We start from the raw sequence: 20076 nt of genomic DNA, 5'->3' as shown, positions 1-20076 counted from the left end.
CAAAATAGTACGGTGTCTTTGTGTCTGTGTGTGCGTGCTAGTTCCATTTCATATTTGTCTGTGTTTTTACAGGGCGTCGAATGTACACAAGCGGCGTAGTTTGTAGTTATTTGTGAAAAGACGTTTGTATAATTGCATGCAGATTGATATCAATCTCGTACATGCAGATTCCGGACCCTTTCAAATCGCCTCAAAATCGGCATGTAGACCAAACAGGACACGCTGATCACGAATCCGAAGTCCGTTCCGCGGCACATATGAAACTTTTCCCGTAATTGACGAATTACGGATTTGCATGCAGATTCCGGACCCTTTCAAATCGCCTCAAAATCAGCATGTAGACCAAACAGGACACGCTGATCACGAATCCGAAGTCCGTTCCGCGGCACATATGAAACTTTTCCCGTAATTGACAAATTACGGATCTGCATGCAGATTCCGGACCCTTTCAAATCGCCTCAAAATCAGCATGTAGACCAAACAGGACACGCTGATCACGAATCTGAAGTCCGTTCCGCGGCACATATAAAACCTTTTCCGTAATTGACAAATTACGGATCTGCATGCACTATGCAGATTCCGGACCCTTTCAAAACGCCTCGAAATCGGCATGTAGACCAAACAGGACACGCTGATCACGAATCTGAAGTCCGTTCCGCGGCACATACGAAACTTTTCCCGTAATTGACGAATTACGGATCTGCATGCAGATTCCGGACCCTTTCAAGTCGTCTCAAAATCAGCATGTAGACCAAACAGGACACGCTGATCACGAATCTGAAGTCCGTTCCGCGGCACATATGAAACTTTTTCCGTAGTTGACAAATTACTGATCTGCATGCAGATTCCGGACCCTTTCAAAACGCCTCAAAATCAGCATGTAGACCAAACAGGACACGCTGATCACGAATCCGAAGTCCGTTCCGCGGCACATATGAAACTTTTCCCGTAATTGACGAATTACGGATCTGCATGCAGATTCCGGACCCTTTCAAATCGCCTCAAAATCGGCATGTAGACCAAACAGGACACGCTGATCACGAATCCGAAGTCCGTTCCGCGGCACATATGAAACTTTTCCCGTAATTGACGAATTACGGATCGGCATGCAGATTCCGGACCCTTTCAAATCGCCTCAAAATCAGCATGTAGACCAAACAGGACACGCTGATCACGAATCCGAAGTCCGTTCCGCGGCACATATGAAACTTTTCCCGTAATTGACAAATTACGGATCTGCATGCAGATTCCGGACCCTTTCAAATCGCCTCAAAATCAGCATGTAGACCAAACAGGACACGCTGATCACGAATCTGAAGTCCGTTCCGCGGCACATATAAAACCTTTCCCGTAATTGACAAATTACGGATCTGCATGCAGATTCCGGACCCTTTCAAAACGCCTCAAAATCGGCATGTAGACCAAACAGGACACGCTGATCACGAATCTGAAGTCCGTTCCGCGGCACATATGAAACTTTTCCCGTAATTGACGAATTACGGATCTGCATGCAGATTCCGGACCCTTTCAAATCGCCTCAAAATTGGCATGTAGACCAAACAGGACACGCTGATCACGAATCTGAAGTCCGTTCCGCGGCGCATATGAAACTTTTCCCGTAATTGACGAATTACGGATCTGCATGCAGATTCCGGACCCTTTCAAATCGCCTCAAAATCAGCATGTAGACCAAACAGGGCACGCTGATCACGAATCCGAAGTCCGTTCCGCGGCACATATGAAACTTTTCCCGTAATTGACAAATTACGGATCTGCATGCAGATTCCGGACCCTTTCAAATCGCCTCAAAATCAGCATGTAGACCAAACAGGACACGCTGATCACGAATCTGAAGTCCGTTCCGCGGCACATATAAAACCTTTTCCGTAATTGACAAATTACGGATCTGCATGCACTATGCAGATTCCGGACCCTTTCAAAACGCCTCGAAATCGGCATGTAGACCAAACAGGACACGCTGATCACGAATCTGAAGTCCGTTCCGCGGCACATACGAAACTTTTCCCGTAATTGACGAATTACGGATCTGCATGCAGATTCCGGACCCTTTCAAGTCGTCTCAAAATCAGCATGTAGACCAAACAGGACACGCTGATCACGAATCCGAAGTCCGTTCCGCGGCACATATGAAACTTTTCCCGTAATTGACGAATTACGGATTTGCATGCAGATTCCGGACCCTTTCAAATCGCCTCAAAATCAGCATGTAGACCAAACAGGACACGCTGATCACGAATCCGAAGTCCGTTCCGCGGCACATATGAAACTTTTCCCGTAATTGACAAATTACGGATCTGCATGCAGATTCCGGACCCTTTCAAATCGCCTCAAAATCAGCATGTAGACCAAACAGGACACGCTGATCACGAATCTGAAGTCCGTTCCGCGGCACATATAAAACCTTTTCCGTAATTGACAAATTACGGATCTGCATGCACTATGCAGATTCCGGACCCTTTCAAAACGCCTCGAAATCGGCATGTAGACCAAACAGGACACGCTGATCACGAATCTGAAGTCCGTTCCGCGGCACATACGAAACTTTTCCCGTAATTGACGAATTACGGATCTGCATGCAGATTCCGGACCCTTTCAAGTCGTCTCAAAATCAGCATGTAGACCAAACAGGACACGCTGATCACGAATCTGAAGTCCGTTCCGCGGCACATATGAAACTTTTTCCGTAGTTGACAAATTACTGATCTGCATGCAGATTCCGGACCCTTTCAAAACGCCTCAAAATCAGCATGTAGACCAAACAGGACACGCTGATCACGAATCCGAAGTCCGTTCCGCGGCACATATGAAACTTTTCCCGTAATTGACGAATTACGGATCTGCATGCAGATTCCGGACCCTTTCAAATCGCCTCAAAATCGGCATGTAGACCAAACAGGACACGCTGATCACGAATCCGAAGTCCGTTCCGCGGCACATATGAAACTTTTCCCGTAATTGACGAATTACGGATCGGCATGCAGATTCCGGACCCTTTCAAATCGCCTCAAAATCAGCATGTAGACCAAACAGGGCACGCTGATCACGAATCCGAAGTCCGTTCCGCGGCACATATGAAACTTTTCCCGTAATTGACAAATTACGGATCTGCATGCAGATTCCGGACCCTTTCAAATCGCCTCAAAATCAGCATGTAGACCAAACAGGACACGCTGATCACGAATCTGAAGTCCGTTCCGCGGCACATATAAAACCTTTTCCGTAATTGACAAATTACGGATCTGCATGCACTATGCAGATTCCGGACCCTTTCAAAACGCCTCGAAATCGGCATGTAGACCAAACAGGACACGCTGATCACGAATCTGAAGTCCGTTCCGCGGCACATACGAAACTTTTCCCGTAATTGACGAATTACGGATCTGCATGCAGATTCCGGACCCTTTCAAGTCGTCTCAAAATCAGCATGTAGACCAAACAGGACACGCTGATCACGAATCCGAAGTCCGTTCCGCGGCACATATGAAACTTTTCCCGTAATTGACGAATTACGGATTTGCATGCAGATTCCGGACCCTTTCAAATCGCCTCAAAATCAGCATGTAGACCAAACAGGACACGCTGATCACGAATCCGAAGTCCGTTCCGCGGCACATATGAAACTTTTCCCGTAATTGACAAATTACGGATCTGCATGCAGATTCCGGACCCTTTCAAATCGCCTCAAAATCAGCATGTAGACCAAACAGGACACGCTGATCACGAATCTGAAGTCCGTTCCGCGGCACATATAAAACCTTTTCCGTAATTGACAAATTACGGATCTGCATGCACTATGCAGATTCCGGACCCTTTCAAAACGCCTCGAAATCGGCATGTAGACCAAACAGGACACGCTGATCACGAATCTGAAGTCCGTTCCGCGGCACATACGAAACTTTTCCCGTAATTGACGAATTACGGATCTGCATGCAGATTCCGGACCCTTTCAAGTCGTCTCAAAATCAGCATGTAGACCAAACAGGACACGCTGATCACGAATCTGAAGTCCGTTCCGCGGCACATATGAAACTTTTTCCGTAGTTGACAAATTACTGATCTGCATGCAGATTCCGGACCCTTTCAAAACGCCTCAAAATCAGCATGTAGACCAAACAGGACACGCTGATCACGAATCCGAAGTCCGTTCCGCGGCACATATGAAACTTTTCCCGTAATTGACGAATTACGGATCTGCATGCAGATTCCGGACCCTTTCAAATCGCCTCAAAATCGGCATGTAGACCAAACAGGACACGCTGATCACGAATCCGAAGTCCGTTCCGCGGCACATATGAAACTTTTCCCGTAATTGACGAATTACGGATCGGCATGCAGATTCCGGACCCTTTCAAATCGCCTCAAAATCAGCATGTAGACCAAACAGGACACGCTGATCACGAATCCGAAGTCCGTTCCGCGGCACATATGAAACTTTTCCCGTAATTGACAAATTACGGATCTGCATGCAGATTCCGGACCCTTTCAAATCGCCTCAAAATCAGCATGTAGACCAAACAGGACACGCTGATCACGAATCTGAAGTCCGTTCCGCGGCACATATAAAACCTTTCCCGTAATTGACAAATTACGGATCTGCATGCAGATTCCGGACCCTTTCAAAACGCCTCAAAATCGGCATGTAGACCAAACAGGACACGCTGATCACGAATCTGAAGTCCGTTCCGCGGCACATATGAAACTTTTCCCGTAATTGACGAATTACGGATCTGCATGCAGATTCCGGACCCTTTCAAATCGCCTCAAAATTGGCATGTAGACCAAACAGGACACGCTGATCACGAATCTGAAGTCCGTTCCGCGGCGCATATGAAACTTTTCCCGTAATTGACGAATTACGGATCTGCATGCAGATTCCGGACCCTTTCAAATCGCCTCAAAATCAGCATGTAGACCAAACAGGGCACGCTGATCACGAATCCGAAGTCCGTTCCGCGGCACATATGAAACTTTTCCCGTAATTGACAAATTACGGATCTGCATGCAGATTCCGGACCCTTTCAAATCGCCTCAAAATCAGCATGTAGACCAAAAAGGACACGCTGATCACGAATCTGAAGTCCGTTCCGCGGCACATATAAAACCTTTTCCGTAATTGACAAATTACGGATCTGCATGCACTATGCAGATTCCGGACCCTTTCAAAACGCCTCGAAATCGGCATGTAGACCAAACAGGACACGCTGATCACGAATCTGAAGTCCGTTCCGCGGCACATACGAAACTTTTCCCGTAATTGACGAATTACGGATCTGCATGCAGATTCCGGACCCTTTCAAATCGTCTCAAAATCAGCATGTAGACCAAACAGGACACGCTGATCACGAATCTGAAGTCCGTTCCGCGGCACATATGAAACTTTTTCCGTAGTTGACAAATTACTGATCTGCATGCAGATTCCGGACCCTTTCAAAACGCCTCAAAATCAGCATGTAGACCAAACAGGACACGCTGATCACGAATCCGAAGTCCGTTCCGCGGCACATATGAAACTTTTCCCGTAATTGACGAATTACGGATCTGCATGCAGATTCCGGACCCTTTCAAATCGCCTCAAAATCGGCATGTAGACCAAACAGGACACGCTGATCACGAATCCGAAGTCCGTTCCGCGGCACATATGAAACTTTTCCCGTAATTGACGAATTACGGATCGGCATGCAGATTCCGGACCCTTTCAAATCGCCTCAAAATCGGCATGTAGACCAAACAGGACACGCTGATTACGAATCCGAAGTCCGTTCCGCGGCACATATGAAACTTTTCCCGTAATTGACGAATTACGGATCGGCATGCAGATTCCGGACCCTTTCAAATCGCCTCAAAATCAGCATGTAGACCAAACAGGACACGCTGATCACGAATCTGAAGTCCGTTCCGCGGCACATATGAAACTTTTCCCGTAATTGACGAATTACGGATCTGCATGCAGATTCCGGACCCTTTCAAATCGCCTCAAAATCGGCATGTAGACCAAACAGGACACGCTGATCACGAATCCGAAGTCCGTTCCGCGGCACATATGAAACTTTTCCCGTAATTGACGAATTACGGATCTGCATGCAGATTCCGGACCCTTTCAAATCGCCTCAAAATTGGCATGTAGACCAAACAGGACACGCTGATCACGAATCTGAAGTCCGTTCCGCGGCACATGTGAAACTTTTCCCGTAATTGACAAATTACGGATCTGCATGCAGATTCCGGACCCTTTCAAATCGCCTCAAAATCGGCATGTAGACCAAACAGGACACGCTGATCACAAATCTGAAGTCCGTTCCGCGGCACATATGAAACTTTCCCCGTAATTGACGAATTACGGATCTGCATGCAGATTCCGGACCCTTTCAAATCGCCTCAAAATCAGCATGTAGACCAAACAGGACACGCTGATCACGAATCCGAAGTCTGTTCCGCGGCACATATGAAACTTTTCCCGTAATTGACGAATTACGGATCTGCATGCAGATTCCGGACCCTTTCAAATCGCCTCAAAATTGGCATGTAGACCAAACAGGACACGCTGATCACGAATCTGAAGTCCGTTCCGCGGCACATATAAAACCTTTCCCGTAATTGACAAATAACGGATCTGCATGCAGATTCCGGACCCTTTCAAAACGCCTCAAAATTGGCATGTAGACCAAACAGGACACGCTGATCACGAATCTGAAGTCCGTTCCGCGGCACATATGAAACTTTTCCCGTAATTGACGAATTACGGATCTGCATGCAGATTCCGGACCCTTTCAAATCGCCTCAAAATCAGTATGTAGACCAAACAGGACACGCTGATCACGAATCTGAAGTCCGTTCCGCGGCACATATGAAACTTTTCCCGTAATTGACAAATTACTGATCTGCATGCAGATTCCGGACCCTTTCAAAACGCCTCAAAATCAGCATGTACACCAAACAGGACACGCTGATCACGAATCCGAAGTCCGTTCCGCGGCACATATGAAACTTTTCCCGTAATTGACGAATTACGGATCTGCATGCAGATTCCGGACCCTTTCAAATCGCCTAAAAATCGGCATGTAGACCAAACAGGACACGCTGATCACGAATCCGAAGTCCGTTCCGCGGCACATATGAAACTTTTCCCGTAATTGACGAATTACGGATCGGCATGCAGATTCCGGACCTTTTCAAATCGCCTCAAAATCAGCATGTAGACCAAACAGGACACGCTGATCACGAATCTGAAGTCCGTTCCGCGGCACATATGAAACTTTTCCCGTAATTGACGAATTACGGATCTGCATGCAGATTCCGGACCCTTTCAAATCGCCTCAAAATCAGCATGTAGACCAAACAGGACACGCTGATCACGAATCCGAAGTCCGTTCCGCGGCACATATGAAACTTTTCCCGTAATTGACGAATTACGGATCTGCATGCAGATTCCGGACCCTTTCAAATCGCCTCAAAATTGGCATGTAGACCAAACAGGACACGCTGATCACGAATCTGAAGTCCGTTCCGCGGCACATATGAAACTTTTCCCGTAATTGACAAATTACGGACCTGCATGCAGATTCCGGACTCTTTCAACTCGCCTCAAAATCGGCATGTAGACCAAACAGGACACGCTGATCACGAATCTGGAGAACGCGTAGGAATAGAAAGCTGAAATTTTGGATATGCTACTTTTCATCCAAGCCAGACCTTTCAGTGTCAGAAAAAAAATCATATGTGCCGCGGAACGGACTTCGGATTCGTGATCAGCGTGTCCTGTTTGGTCGACATGCCGATTTTGAGGCGATTTGAAAGGGTCCGGAATCTGCATGCAGATCCGTAATTTGTCAATTACGGGAAAAGTTTCATATGTGCCGCGGAACGGACTTCAGATTCGTGATCAGCGTGTCCTGTTTGGTCTGCATGCCGATTTTGAGGCGTTTTGAAAGGGTTCGGAATCTGCATGCAGATCCGTAATTCGTCAATTACGGGAAAAGTTTCATATGTGCCGCGGAACGGACTTCGGATTCGTGATCAGCCTGTCCTGTTTGGTCTACATGCCGATTTTGAGGCGATTTGAAAGGGTCCGGAATCTGCATGCCGCCGATCCGTAATTCGTCAGTTACGGGAAAAGTTTCATATGTGCCTCGGAACGGACTTCGGATTCGTGATCAGCGTGTCCTGTTTGGTCTACATGCCAAGTTTGAGGCGATTTGAAAGGGTCCGGAATCTGCATGTACGAGATTGATATCAATCTGCATGCAATTATACAAACGTTGTGAAAAGGGATGTCGTGAATGCTGCCCTTTTCTGGCCGACAGTTACACATGTGCCTTCCGTGATCAGTCATGCTTTTAGTAGGCTATATCCGGCGTGTGTAGAATGAATGTACATATGTGAATGCGTGCTCGTGTAACTTGTCCGGCTTCTCTTCTGGGCTTTATGAATACATGGCGAGCGACCTTCCAATGTTCTTGTACCTGTATGTATGTCTGTCTACAGGTGGCTTGGGTGTTGGGACTCCGGACACGTCTACACATTCGTTCATCGGCAAGCAAAACATTGGTTTGCTTAATTACAAATGCATTTGACGTAGCAAAAATGCGTAAAAACTGGCTAACGGAAGTCTACCGATGCAGTCGGCCAGATAATGATAGCGAGACATGCGCACAATGACACTTCTGACCGCCTTCGCCTCGAGCACGAGGTTCAGACTAACGCGAAGCTCTCTAAAACCCTGATGAAACATGTTGCGAAACAATGGAAATGTGGCACAGTTGCGACGCGGCGGTTGGTCAGCCTGGGCCGACCCCACAAATCGGAACGCCGTCAGAAAAAAAAATCAACAAAAGGCGTTCCCATCTGGAATCATTGTCCCATGAACGCGCACAACTAGCGTTGCCATGACAACCTTGACGATATGAACATAGTGTGGAGGATGCCATAAGCAACATCGCGTATCGCATATTCTATAAGTTACAATGACATTTAATGACGCGTTCTCGATGAGACACCAGGCAAACCTACCGAAGATACTCATCGAAGAGATAAGATACCATTATACATAGTGAAAATACGTCACAAAACATACTATTACAACCCGGTCTGTAACAATCACCTGGATGTGCCATTAACTGAGAGGTAAGATAATTACCTATACGAGAAACAATCTACCAGCTTACCAAACATATCCACGAACTAGATGTATCAATACATTATCTCTAACTCAGCATCTCCGTGTGACCCATGGAGCCGCACTTTGTACCAAACAACTGGAAATAGAGCCCATACCTGTCAGGCTGCAGACGACACACATCGCTTACTGAACATACTAATTACTGGCAGCCTCTTATTCTTTATCTAGTGAAAATCTCATTGCTAAAGGCGTGACAAATCAATAGTAGTTAATGCTCATAATGCGTACCTACCATCACACCTCTTGAGTCGTCACTTGTGATAAAAATCGAATCAGCCGCATCAGAGGTTCTCCCATTGCAGTAGATAGGCGAGCGCCGAAATTCATTGTCACGCAGCCCCCACTGATCGCGGGCATGTTCAGTCGACTCTGATGCAAATAGAACTATGGCTCGCCCTCCAAACATAAAAACATCGTCTAAGCACACGGCACATGGAAAAAGCGAACCGTTCAAAGAAACACGAGCTAGCAATGACGGCGAAATATCACAGGGCGCTATACAGCTATCGCTGCTCCTAATGTATGATATGGCTAACCGAACAAAGATATGCATCACTTACACGCGACTGCGAGCAACATTTATGGCAGCGATCATGAGAGTGGTCCCCGAACCACACACACGCCATCAGACACCCACACATGCAGCAGCAGACTGTAGCGAAGCACTCCATGCTCCCACCAATCCCTCAATCAAACCACGGTCTGTCAGAGTCGGGTCAGTACCTAAATGCCGAATACCCTGTATCACCAGTACTGAGACTCGGTCCCTCTCCGTCCCACCGAGCGGCAGTGGGCGGCGGCTCAGCAGGGGAGCAGCTGTAGGAGACGGTGACTCAAACGTAGTTGTCGAGGTGCATGTGGAAGTCGATGAGACACGTCTGCAGGTGGTGCAGGCCCGGGCGCTCGGACGGCTCCGTGGCCCAGCAGTAGGCCATCACCGCAAACCTGACAGTCAGACGTACAAACTCAGTCAGTGGACGGTTGTGGGAGCCCATGACCCACGGGTAGGCGTGGCAGCTCAGGATAAATAAGATAATCGGCTAAAGCAAGAGATGAGTTACACGAAATACGAGACTTAATATATGTATAAAAAAATGTTAGGCGATCATTGCCTCTGCCAAAAATATGTCACCTGTCTGTATCATGAATATCTAACATAGGCACTTTACCAGACACATGAATTTGCATCACCCCAGCCATTTACACACCATACCCTCCTCTCCATTCCCCTCAACCCCACTCGTAGTTCGTCAGGCAATAATTATCCTACCCCCACCTAAAGTCTAACTGTATTGTCTGTGTAAAGCGGTGACGCCGTAAGCTATATTGGCTGCAACAGAAAGGGTGCAGTAGATACGATCAAATGCTCCTGCCCCCGCCCCCTACTCACAGTTCGTCGGGGCAGTTGACGGGCTGGGCCAGCCGGTAGCCCTCCCTCAGGTAGGCAGCCATCTCGAACGGATCCACCTCCACGTACGGCTGCTGGCCGAGTGTCATCAGCTCCCAGAAGAGCACGCCGAACGACCAGACGTCGGCGGCCGGTGAGAAGCGCCGCTCCGACAGCGCCTCGAGCGAGAGCCACTTGACGGGACGGTTCTCGTTGTCGCCCAGACAGTGGTAGTCGCCCGGGAAGAGGTCGCGCGAGAGCGCCAGGTCGCACAGCTTCACACGCAGCTGGTCGTCCACGCTGTGGGTGAGGGAAGGAAAGAGCTGGAGTGAACATGATAATTCTAGCTGTTACAGGAGTCAAGTCCATCACTGCAATCTAAAGGTTAGATAACTTTTAACAACAGATAAACAAACAAAGCATTCAAGCTGCAATTATTGCGTTGCGCTACGCCAACAAAGTTTTCGAACCGTCACCCAATAATAATTGTAGTGCACACAATCACTCCTTCCGGTAACTCAAACGTGGTGCTTTTTCCGGTTCTCGTTCACTCGCAGTACCAACGCAGCCCCCTCTCGCAACCTTTCCCCGTAGTTCTCAAACCCCTTAGCCTTCCTCCGAGCCACCTCTGCTGTACTCACACACAGTTGCGCGCCGCCACGTCCTTATGCACCACCGAGTGCTGGTGCAGGTGGCTGAGGGCGTTCAGAGCCTGCACGGCCATGTGCACCACCTCCTGTGTGAGCAGAGTGCGCGACCAGCCCTCGCCGGCCGAGCGGCACTGGTGCAGGAACCTGACAACAGGGAGCAGAGAAAGGGGGTCAGGGAACGGCGACGAACAAAGGGGAGAGACAGCGGGCAGGCATTCAGAAAAAGAACGGGAAATGTTTGAGCCGGATCAAAACAAATCTAGGGAACAAACAGACTAGAAAGAACTGAAGTGTGACTTTTTGGACGATAAAAATAGACCATTAATAAAAAGCAGTTAGCTTCTTGAAACAGATATGTAAGCGTTCCAAAACCTAGCTGAATGTATTTTAACTTCATGGATGTAAAGATAGACGATGTCTCACCGTTTGAGGTTGACGCTCGGGTAGTACATGTAGACGATGCGCGGTCTGCGCGACTCCGGCCCGTCTTCCACCACGCCCATGGCCGACAGCAGGTTCGGGTGAGCCAGTGCCGTCATGGCAGCCGCCTCGCGCAGCATCACAGACACCTGGGTATCGGAGGCCACCTCTGCCGTGCGGAAACAAACGTGACGTTAGAACAATATTAACGATAGCCACAAGTCGAGGTACGGTTTATCGCTATCCCCTCCCGAGTCGTCAATGTTGAACTAAATCCAAAGCACATAGCTGTATGAAGCCAGTCACTATATTACAGAAAATATGCTGGTGGATGTTTGTTTATAGTTATAAGTTCCAAAGCCGTGTACGGTACGATTCGGCGAGATAAAATGTAATCTTTAAAGAGAATCAATTCGTAAGAAGCGTCAGGCGTCCCTCCCCGACGCCCTCCTCACCTGTGGCAAGTTTGACCAGCACGGGCAGGTCATCCTGTTCGTCCTTTACCAGTCTCCCGCGGCAGATGCGGCCGAACGTGCCCTCCATCAGCACCTCCTCCACCTCCAGACTGTCCACATCCAGTGGCTCCAGCACCGGGGCGGGGGCGGGGGCGGCCGGCGGCGGTCCGGGCGGCGGCGGCGGCGGCACAGAGGGCGGCTCCCCGGCAGGCCGTGATGTCAGGGTACCCACGGAGCCGGCGGGACTGGCAGAAGGTAGGGCGGAGAGCGGCGGAGGTGGCGGGGGTATGCCGTTCACTGACGAGTACTGACTGGCCGGGGAACTGGCGGCGAAAAGAGACGAGTGTCACAGCGGGGGTAAAGGACATGGAGCTTGACAGACGAGTGAGAAACATATACTAGGCGTCAGGCGACGTAGTAAGACATAAATACTAGTGCAGCGACTGGGCTTGAGTGTTCTTTCTCATTTTCCATAAACTAGGGGGCTAAAAGGATAACAGCTACCAAATCAAAAACCAAAACACGATTTACCTATCGTTAGCCCGCGCACTAAGCAGGGCTACATGGCTCCAAGGTGACAGTATCGTCCCCCAGTTCCCAGTTACTCTCTAGTCAGATTGCCCCCGCCCCCACTCACGGTCTGAGGGTGCTCTCCCAGTCGCGGCCGCAGTAGGCCACCGCACTGCCCCCCCCCCTCCAACCCCCTCCCCCACTCACGGTCTGAGGGTGCTCTCCCAGCCTTTGCTGCAGTAGGCCACCGCACTGCCCCCCCCCCCCTCCAACCCCCTCCCCCACTCACGGTCTGAGGGTGCTCTCCCAGCCTCTGCTGCAATAGGCCACCGCCACACCGGTGATGACCGCGCCGACCATCAGGGCCACCAGCGCGCCGAGACCCACGTAGAAGGTGGCCGCTGAGCCGATCCCATCCCGGCGCGGCATCACCACGATATCCGCCTCGAACGGCGACGGCTCTGTGGGTCATACAAGTCAGAGGTCAGATGGGGGCCGGGGGACTTACGATGTAAAGGAATTTAGAAGGTCACTTGGCCTGTAGGACTCGTACTTTATCGAGCTTCTAGCCAGTGACTATGCTCGAATCGTTTGTAACTTCAACGCTCCGAATGTTTGGACGGCGCGCGAAGACGATGGTCCGAGTCCATACCATCGTTAAAGTTGAGCCGAGATTAGGATTCAAAGAAAACTAAAATGGACGTCGTCGCCTGCATATAACCAAAGTAGACGCTTCTACCCGCTCTCCGGCACCCATCTCACAGATCCAGATGACCCTCAATTCTGAAATCCCTTCGCCTCCCGTGTACCTACCTGAGCAGTGTTTTCTGCGCCTCAGCTGAACGCTGGTCAGCTTCCCGGCCGCCACCGCGTCCAGCTGAATGACGAATTCGGCCGGCGACGGCGCCATCTCCGCTGCCGCCGCCTCCGGAGCGCACCTCAGGTTCAGTCGGAACTGACCCTCGCGCAGCGGGATGCGACCTGGCGGCCGGCGGGCGGGTCTCAGCGTCAGCACAGCGACTAGGCTATGGGAGTGTAAAGCGGTGCACGTACCGGGCACTGGACAACATAAATATGGTTAAATTCGATAAAATATGACATCACAAAATACCTGCATGGTTATGATAAAGTATGATGGACTACCATTGGATGCAATTCCACCATTTATAGGAAAATTACGAGCTAAGATACCTAATTGACGACTGGACAGATAACCACCAGTAAAACGCCTTTTGGGCGAAGGACGAGCGAGCGAGATAGTGAGCCCTGCACGTGCGGAAGGGCGAGAGGGTGCTTCCAACGGGCTTGCGCAAAGCACCCTTCTAACTGGTCGCTAGCGGTGTGCCAAATTTGAACGCAATCGGCCCAGCCGTTCCTGAGATCTGGAAGCGGCATTCTGCACGTGCGCACGTGCAAACGGGGTCCAAAATGACTTTTGCACGGCATCCTACTAACTGGTCCCCAACCGTGTACCAAATTTGAGCGCAATCGGCCCAGCCGTTCTCGAGATCTGGAAACGCCCCCTGCACGTGCGCACGTGCAGTAGCACCCTAACCGCAACACATGGGAATGCATTGCCTGGTGGGTGCCTACCTGCATGCCAAGTTTCAGCGAAATCGCCCCAGTAATTACCGAGTTACTGAAATGGGAACAAATTTGGCACCTCTTATTGTTGTATTTTGCACGTGCACTGGGGGTGACCCACATGCATCGAGAGTATCCTATTTTGGGTAGAATGGATGCTGCTACCCTATAAAAATTACCGCAAGTCCCAAGCGGCTGCTGAGATATGAGCCTCTCAAAATCACTACTTTTGCAAAACAGCTTGAACACCCTTGACTTTTCACGTGGCACGTGCCACGACGGTCACTGAGATGTATCAAAAGTAGTCAATTACGGGGTAGAAGGGATGGGGCTACCCAACAAAAAAGACCGCAGGCCAATCGGTCCAGCGGTTGCTGAGATATAAGCCTCTCAAAAGCGTTACAGGCCGGGCCGGGCCGGGCCGGGCCGCTCATACTGAGATTTTTCCGTTATATTGAAAAGACTCACTTCGCTCGCTGCGCTCGCTCGCTCGTAATCATCCCACACTTTCCGTCCCGTGCTGCAGCAGCTGCGCCGATTGGCGTCAGACTTATGGTCAGACGGCACCGCAGCTCACCTGTGGCCGGTACGTCGAATGCCAGGGAGCGCAGCTTGTCCTCGCTGCCGGGCAGCACGTGGCTGGAGAGCGAGTAGGTCACCTGGAAACACAGCCCACCCGCCACCGGTCCGGTCAGACGTAACCAGCCTGTGTCAGCATCGCTGGGAGTTCAGCATCATGCGCACACAAATACGAGCGACACTGACCACTCATCGCTAAAGTAACCGTGAAAATCTAATTAACACGAAAAATTGGCATGCATAACCATCGATTGAGAAAGTCATATCGCTATGCCTTAAAGAAAGATGAATATCGATAAAATGAAGGGCACTTACATTGTTGTAGTCTCTTGCACGCCACGAAAACGTGAGCGTGTTCATTTCGTATGGGACCTGGAAGTTGTATGCCACCGTGTTGTGGTTGACGTTGCCGTTATCCACGTAAAAAAACGTGTCCGGCCACCCAACGACTGAAAAAGCGTAAAACCATTGGTCAAAAGCGTCAATAAACAAACTTCTGAAAATATACCTACATAATGCTATGAATCATCAAGAATGGCTTCAAAATAAATAAAAAAATATCGGCCAAATATGAAGATTATTCGTGAACTTCTGGTAATTAGCAAAGACAAGTCACATCCATAGCACAGTTTCATCCAGCTCATCACGATACCGATGCGAGCATGTCACTTGCGTGTCTTTGAATCCCTCTCTTCCTTACCGTCCATTTTGCGGACTTCATCGCGTGACAGGAAGAAGTCGAATGTTCCGTGGACTCCACCACAGAGCAGCGACAGTTCCAGACTGCTGAGCACCAGTAGATGTGCCTTCATTCTGTCTGCATCCCTTCACCAGTGGCACGGGATCAGTCCAACTGCAGACACAACTGTGACCAGGTAAATTGCCACCGGAATGCCAGTAACACGGACTGACAGCAGATAGGTAACCATGTGAACATTTCTAATCAGGAGACATTTTAAATCTAGGTTTATTATTCATATGACTTCTTCTTTACTTCACACTGCAAACCAGTCAATAATCACATTTCAACTGACTTTGAAAGGCACCTGTCATGATGATGTTTGCCCCCCCCCCCTTGTATCTCCGAAAATACTGGACGGATCCGCAAAATTCAAACTGCGTTTGAAAGCCCTGTCAAATTTGTCGGGGAAATGTAATTTTATTGACCTCGGGTTCACCGATGACGTCACAGGTCAGGTCAAAGATAAAATGTTTTGTCGGTCACGTGTCTTCTAGGGAATGCGCTATAAGTTATAACATCGAGAAAAACGCATTTTATCGAAAATCAGCGATGGGGCGTCAGTTGCCTAGTACATATGTTGCTATTAGAGCCGAGGTCACTGATAGTACCTGGTCAGGTCACAGGTCAGGTCACCAAGGGTCAGCACATGAACCCAATTTTACTAGGGCTGTGTGATGCATGTTTTATGGCCAAATCTTCATTTCAAAATCAATGGTGTTGGTTATAAGACCATCAGGAATGGTTAAGGTCACTTTCTGGTGGAGGTCAGATCAATGTCAGGTCAAAAAAGGTCAAATTTCAAAGTTGATAGTTTTGCATAAAATGGGTTTTAAAAAAATCGATGCAGCTCGTCACGGCGAGTCTAATGCTGGTCTTTGTTTTGCGCTACGTGGCCTAGAATCGCTAAAAATTTAGTTTGAAAATTTGACGTACATAAATGTACGTCAATTTGAGTTGACCAATGTGTGCCATCTTTATAGAAATAGAGCTAATGAGCCATCAAACGCGGTCGTTCTAAATCATTTACATTGTTAGCCGTCAGGTGAATACCAAAAAACACGGTTCCAATGCATTCAGTGTTGAGTTTGAGACATTCGGTTTGTTGATGCCGCAACGGGAAGATTTTCACCCGTTCAGACGCTCGACCCAGGGTGAGCCAAGTGTTCTTAATTACAGTTAAGTGCTTTTCCCGGATTAGCTTTCGTTGCCAGCGATCTGCTCAAGCATGACCCTAACTTCATGAGTGGTGTCATTATAATGCTAATTTTGCTTACCAAGCGAATCCAAAAATAGTACGTTTCACAAAAACGCACGTACAATAATGTACGTCTATGCATATCCGTTACATTTTGTTTCCCAAACATCAAACACGTTTATGCTTTGGTTTGATGGCAAATGTGAGCCTCAACGATGTTCTGGATCAGGGCTGCGGGAGTCGATGGATTTTCAGTGACTCCGACTCCGACTCCGGGTAGAACTATCGACTCCGACCGACTCCAACTCCGACTCCCGACTCAGCAGCCCTGCCAGGTCAGCGGAGTCGATGGGTTTGTCGGTGATTCTGACTCCGACTCCGGCTCCGGTTTCCAAAATCGACTCCGACTCCGACTCCGGTCAGAATTGCCGACTCCGACCGACTTCGACTCCGACTCCGACTCCGCAGCTCTGTTCTGGATGGCATCGAGGAGCGAAGTCGAGTCGCCGATGTCACGGTCGTCGTCCTAGAGCCGCCGGAAGTTCGCGTCGACACAAACGAAGACTCTAGCGACGAAGAGAATGCTGACCCAGCCCACCTGACGTAACTGGTCTAAGCCGTAACTGACGTAACTGAGCCGTAAAGACGTAACTGAGCCCGTAACTGGTCGCACCCACCGGCTCAACCGGTTCGGGATGATTATGGATGTATGTTACTTCCAAAGCAGCACCAAGCTTGACTCTGATGATCGGTTTTGCCGCAGAGATCCAGAAGCGCCAGTTCCATGGCACGGGTACCATGTGAGGGAATCGCCTTCTGAAGGCGAACAAGTTCACCAACATCAACGCCTTCAAGAAGAAGTCCAATCAGACCATCGAAGCATTTACGACTGCCAACAACGGCTGCAGTGCGGCTGTTATCCGCTGGATGGACGTGGTCGAGGATCACGAGTTCCAAGAGGCCATCATGCCGTCACTGGGGAAGGAAGAGCCGGCCGACGCCCCTGGACAGACGCACCTCTCCGAGTTCTAAGTCGAGGGCGACCAGTCGCTCTGCTCCGTTGACCATGCCGGCGACTTTACGTCCGGCTGATGGCCGTCTTTAGTCATTACAGCGGGGCCACGCGCTCGGGACAGTGTCTGACGTGTACAGTGTGGGACGGGACAGGTGGTGCCATTACGACGACCGACGCGTCAGCTGCGTGGACGAGGCAGACGTCCTGGGCGAAGGCCCCCAGCGGAACGGCTACATCTTCTGTCTCCTCAAGAAGCTCTGCAGTCAGGTAGTCAGCATGGAGCGCGCCGGGCGCCGGACTGTGACTGCCACAGGGGAGCACAGGGTCACCGCGTCGGTGGCCAGCAGCAGAACGCCTCCTGATCGCCATTGACAACGTGCTCTTTTTATAGATCTACTATGTTGACTATTATGTACATAAGACAAGTTTTCAATAGACGGTAAAAGTTGACATAATTGAGTTGTGTTTTGCAAATTTCCTTATTTTCATCATACATGATCTACATCTACATTTCCTAATTCACCTACATTACATTTTTCCTATTGTGTTTCCTAATTCAACGTATGAATTGTAACTACCATTTCCAAGGGTCTCTAATGCAACACAACATATCGTACATCATATTTGACCATACAACACAAGTTATTCCCCTCGCCCAGGTTAACGATGACATGACGTCACCCTACCTCCTCCACAACCCCATTCCCACCCCAACCCATCCCTCATTCATCGCTTCTGAAGTACGAAAGACGTTAGCATTGTATTAGGGATATCGGATGTATTATTTTAGGACGGCGGCGGCAGGCGTCACAATTGTCTTGTCGACACCTGGCATAGACGTACATTTTTGTACGTCACTTTGAACGAGCATATCAGGCAAGCACTAAATGTAAAAACAAAACAGTTGATGTCAGCAGCTTAGTAACATGTTGTTTAACAATGCTAGAAAGTTTCATACAAATACTCGACAAAAAATTAATTCATGCATATATGGGATAACTTGGCCAAAAAGAGGTATCGATCTGAAATTTGGTATGTGAATAGAAGTTGGTGAGGGCTATCACATGTATTCCGTTTTGTATCTAAATTCTGAAAACTTTTTGGATTTTTTGGCAATTATAATCAAAACTTTTTTTTAATTTTGGGGGGTCAAAATTCAGAAATTTAAAATTACGAGATAGCAGTTTTGTAGCCCTGTTAATTCTTCACCTTTTATGTCTTAAATGCTTTCTGTATCTTCAAAGTTATAGGCCTGACAGCTCTTCCCGCGAAACCTTTTTTTGGGTCGAAAATGGCAGAACAAGACGTTACTCTGACATCATTTGCGGCTAACCTATCATAGCCTTTGGAAAATTTTTGGTCACAATGTGCAAAATTGATGCCCAGGAAGGTACTCAAAGTTTGGTGACGATAGGCGCAGCAGTTCTAGAGATATATCGAAAAGTCTTGAGGGGAGGGGGGGGGGGCAAAAAATAGCCCCTCCGCCACCAGGGCGTGGGTTAACAAGCATAAATCCACCTAACAACAAAACCAAATTGCTGGAGTCTTGTCAAATATTAAAGATAAATGGCATTTATGGCCTGAGCCAAATCAGCCTAGTCAAGAATTATTGGTAAATGTATGTTATACAATAGATGAAAGAAAAGAGCTTTGAAAAATCAGTTTATTTCAAATTCACAATTCACATATTCAGAGGCACTAAATAAGCTCCAAGTAACTATCAACTTTGAATCTCATCTGGGGGAAGCATCAATAAACAACCACAGCCCTGAGCGGATCCTGAAAGGCTAAACGCTGGACGGGGCCAACCCACCCAGAGAATAAAATGCGGGGGATGCAGAAAGAGGCCACAATTCCAATGCTGCATGTGGTTCCAGGGCCCTGTTTCACCGGTGATAGCAGCACGCCGATTTTACGACTTGTCAAATTGGGTTTCCATGGAGACATCAACAGGCCCATTGCTCCAACACTACCACAAGTGTGACGTCAGCTCGCGCAATTTGATAGCAGCGTGGTAGCAGCAGCCCGTGAAACACCGCCCAGTTTGATCCATAGGCAGCGGAACAGGGGCACCCGGCACCCAAGGTATATAAAATCACTAGGTAACACCGAAAAATTCCTTCAACATGAAGGCAACGGGTTCAGGTCTTGACAACTAGTGCTAGCATGATTTGCAAGATACTTGCTACGTAACTACTTTACAGATTTTCCTAATACTTTGCTATTACTTATGTTTCGCGATTTAATAAAGACATATTTTTAGTTATCCTCATTAAAATTCGTTCTTGCCAAGAAATTTGTAATTTCACGGTATGACATCATGCCTTCAGGAAGCCTCGGATA

The 20076-nt window shown here is 48.7% G+C and overlaps 1 protein-coding gene across 5 annotated transcripts; it reads right to left on the bottom strand.

The window, feature by feature from the left end:
* Window positions 1-8571: 8571 nt before the first annotated feature.
* On the bottom strand, window positions 8572-19835 carry LOC122389970 (tyrosine-protein kinase RYK-like). Of its 5 annotated transcripts, none has more exons than XM_043382516.1 (11): window positions 19707-19835; window positions 15482-15646; window positions 15097-15230; window positions 14780-14861; window positions 13432-13599; window positions 12908-13079; window positions 12109-12431; window positions 11657-11822; window positions 11225-11377; window positions 10587-10883; window positions 8572-10141 (listed from the first exon to the last, which is right to left on the bottom strand). In XM_043382516.1, exons 2-11 carry the CDS (start codon window positions 15591-15593, stop codon window positions 10030-10032), a joined length of 1719 nt encoding a protein of 572 aa, XP_043238451.1. In that variant the 5' UTR covers window positions 15594-15646; window positions 19707-19835; the 3' UTR covers window positions 8572-10029. The 5 variants fall into 5 exon arrangements, with proteins under 5 accessions (XP_043238451.1, XP_043238453.1, XP_043238455.1 ...); XM_043382518.1 differs by lacking the exon at window positions 19707-19835 and adding an exon at window positions 19653-19697; XM_043382520.1 differs by lacking the exon at window positions 19707-19835 and adding an exon at window positions 19547-19624 and having other exon boundaries at window positions 15482-15634.
* Window positions 19836-20076: the final 241 nt, after the last annotated feature.

Source organism: Amphibalanus amphitrite, unplaced genomic scaffold (assembly GCF_019059575.1).
Source record: "Amphibalanus amphitrite isolate SeventyFive unplaced genomic scaffold, NRLGWU_Aamphi_draft 000378F_arrow, whole genome shotgun sequence".
In the NCBI taxonomy this organism is placed as follows: domain Eukaryota; kingdom Metazoa; phylum Arthropoda; class Thecostraca; order Balanomorpha; family Balanidae; genus Amphibalanus; species Amphibalanus amphitrite.
The sequence above is the reverse complement of the archived record's forward strand: the minus strand, read 5'-3'. Positions and strand labels throughout refer to the sequence as shown.